The sequence below is a fragment of the Nanorana parkeri genome, unplaced genomic scaffold, assembly GCF_000935625.1.
Source record: "Nanorana parkeri isolate BGI_ZX_2015 unplaced genomic scaffold, ASM93562v1 scaffold1497, whole genome shotgun sequence".
Taxonomy (NCBI): Eukaryota; Metazoa; Chordata; class Amphibia; order Anura; family Dicroglossidae; genus Nanorana; species Nanorana parkeri.
Window position 1 is genome coordinate 221044 of NW_017307765.1, and position 1841 is coordinate 222884.

Genomic DNA, 1841 nt, shown 5'->3' on the forward strand with positions numbered 1-1841 from the left:
GAAGTGTTGTATAATACATCACTTCCGCATTCTTGTGTGACTCTCCAGCTTCAGAAGCTGTAAAGAAGCTGATGGAGCAGATCTCTGCTTCATCAGCTTCTTTTGGGGGGTCTTAGGTGACATTAGGGGTCTTGGAGACCCCTGATGTCTCCATAAAGAGGACCTGTCACATATTTTGCTATCACAACATTTTTTTTAAAGTCCCCACCCATACATGCGTCGGGGGCGCATACGTGCAAAAAAGAAGATTGCGCCCATTACGCCGCACATGTTACATATCGCAGCGAACGTTGCAGTGAGAGCAATAAGTCTAGGGCCATCAATCACTGATAACACTAAACTGATGAGCGGTAAAAACGTTTAAAGTGTCGCCTATGGCCAATTTTGGTTGCATGCGATGTCGCGGGTGCACGCAATTTTAAAGCTTGACATGTTTGGCGTCTATTTAACCGACATGACCCGATCTTTTATATTTGACCAAAAAACTGGGTAATAATCAATGTTTCCTAACATACATTTTTTTTCAAAATTTTCAGTAATTTTTCCTAATTATAATAAAAAATAAAACCCCCAGTGGTGATTAAATACCACCAAAAGAAAGCTCTATCAGTCCCCAAAAAATGGTGTAAAATTAATTTCAGTACAGCGTTGCATGACGGAATAAATGTCAGTCGAAGTATCGCAGCGCTAAATACTGAAAAATGGCCTGGCCAGGAAGGGGGTCTAAACACCTGGTCTTGAAGTGGTTAAAGGGGACAATTGTTTTGAAAGTTCTACCCCCATAGACTTGCATTGAGCTCCAAGTTTGAATTAGAACGTTTCCATGTTCGAAATAGAACCAAACACAGGGGTGTTAGCCTCATCACTAACTATAACCACATCTCCGCACATACAAAAACAAAGCAGAGATATACTTACACGAGCAATAATAGTGCAGTGCTCAGTGGAGAAGATAAGGCGAGGCATGGAAGTTGCTGGTGGTTCTACAGACAGGAAAAAAAAAAAAAAAAAGGGGGAAAAAAAAAAAAAAAAAAAAAAGGGTGAAAAAAAAAAAAAAAAAATAGTCAGGCCACCTGAGGTTAAATGTGGACTGCAAAGCCTGGCAGCAAAAGGGTTAAACACAGACTACTCATGTGCATGAGTCCTTATGATATAGTAGGGTGGTCACTGGGCAGCGTTGACCCCTAGGTATGCTAGGAAAGTTAATACAATTTGATAAACATATTTTTGTGTTAGATAAGTATTAACAAGCACTACCTAAATAATATTTAGAAGCGACAGATAACCTTTACTTCACAGTTACCATACCTTTAAACTAGAGTACAAGCATGGCGTCTCAGGCTTCAAGAATCCCACTGAGCATGCGCCCTTCTTCTGGCTCCCCCTTCCCACATGATTCGCTAAAATCTCTCACCAACGGTTACCAGCGTAATGGGATCTTTTTATATGCGTGCCCAATTAGGTTTAAGTCACGTGTTTATAGTCCGCCCACTTGAATTCGTCACATCTTTTTCAGGCTCCGCATTGGCTAACCAAGCGTTGTCGCACTTAGTTTATCCTAGGCCTGTTGTCCAATCAGAGGGCGCTGCTTTTTACGAACTGCGAAAGTTGTGGAAGAGGCGAGCTGTGTTATCAGCTGAGTGCCGGGACTTGTCGGGGCCGACTGTGAAGGAGGGCGGATAATTCAGGTCTGTGTGCGTGGACGTTCATGTAGAGGTGAAGCCACTGCCTAATGTTCGTCTGTGAGGGCTGGGAGTCATTGTAGGTGTCTGTAATTCGGTTGTGTGATATCAAACGTGTATGTAAACCTTACCAATGGAAAGTGAAATATGCCTCACCCC

At 42.5% G+C, this 1841-nt stretch overlaps 1 protein-coding gene across 1 annotated transcript in view; it reads left to right on the top strand.

Moving 5' to 3' along the window:
• The first annotated feature begins 1328 nt into the window (after positions 1-1328).
• The window catches only part of LOC108798524, an 11748-nt gene continuing 11235 nt past the window's right edge, over positions 1329-1841 (top strand). Inside the window, exon 1 of the mRNA XM_018570288.1 lies at positions 1329-1428. Coding sequence (XP_018425790.1) covers positions 1329-1428 — 100 coding nt within the window. The remainder of the gene's footprint in view (positions 1429-1841) is intronic.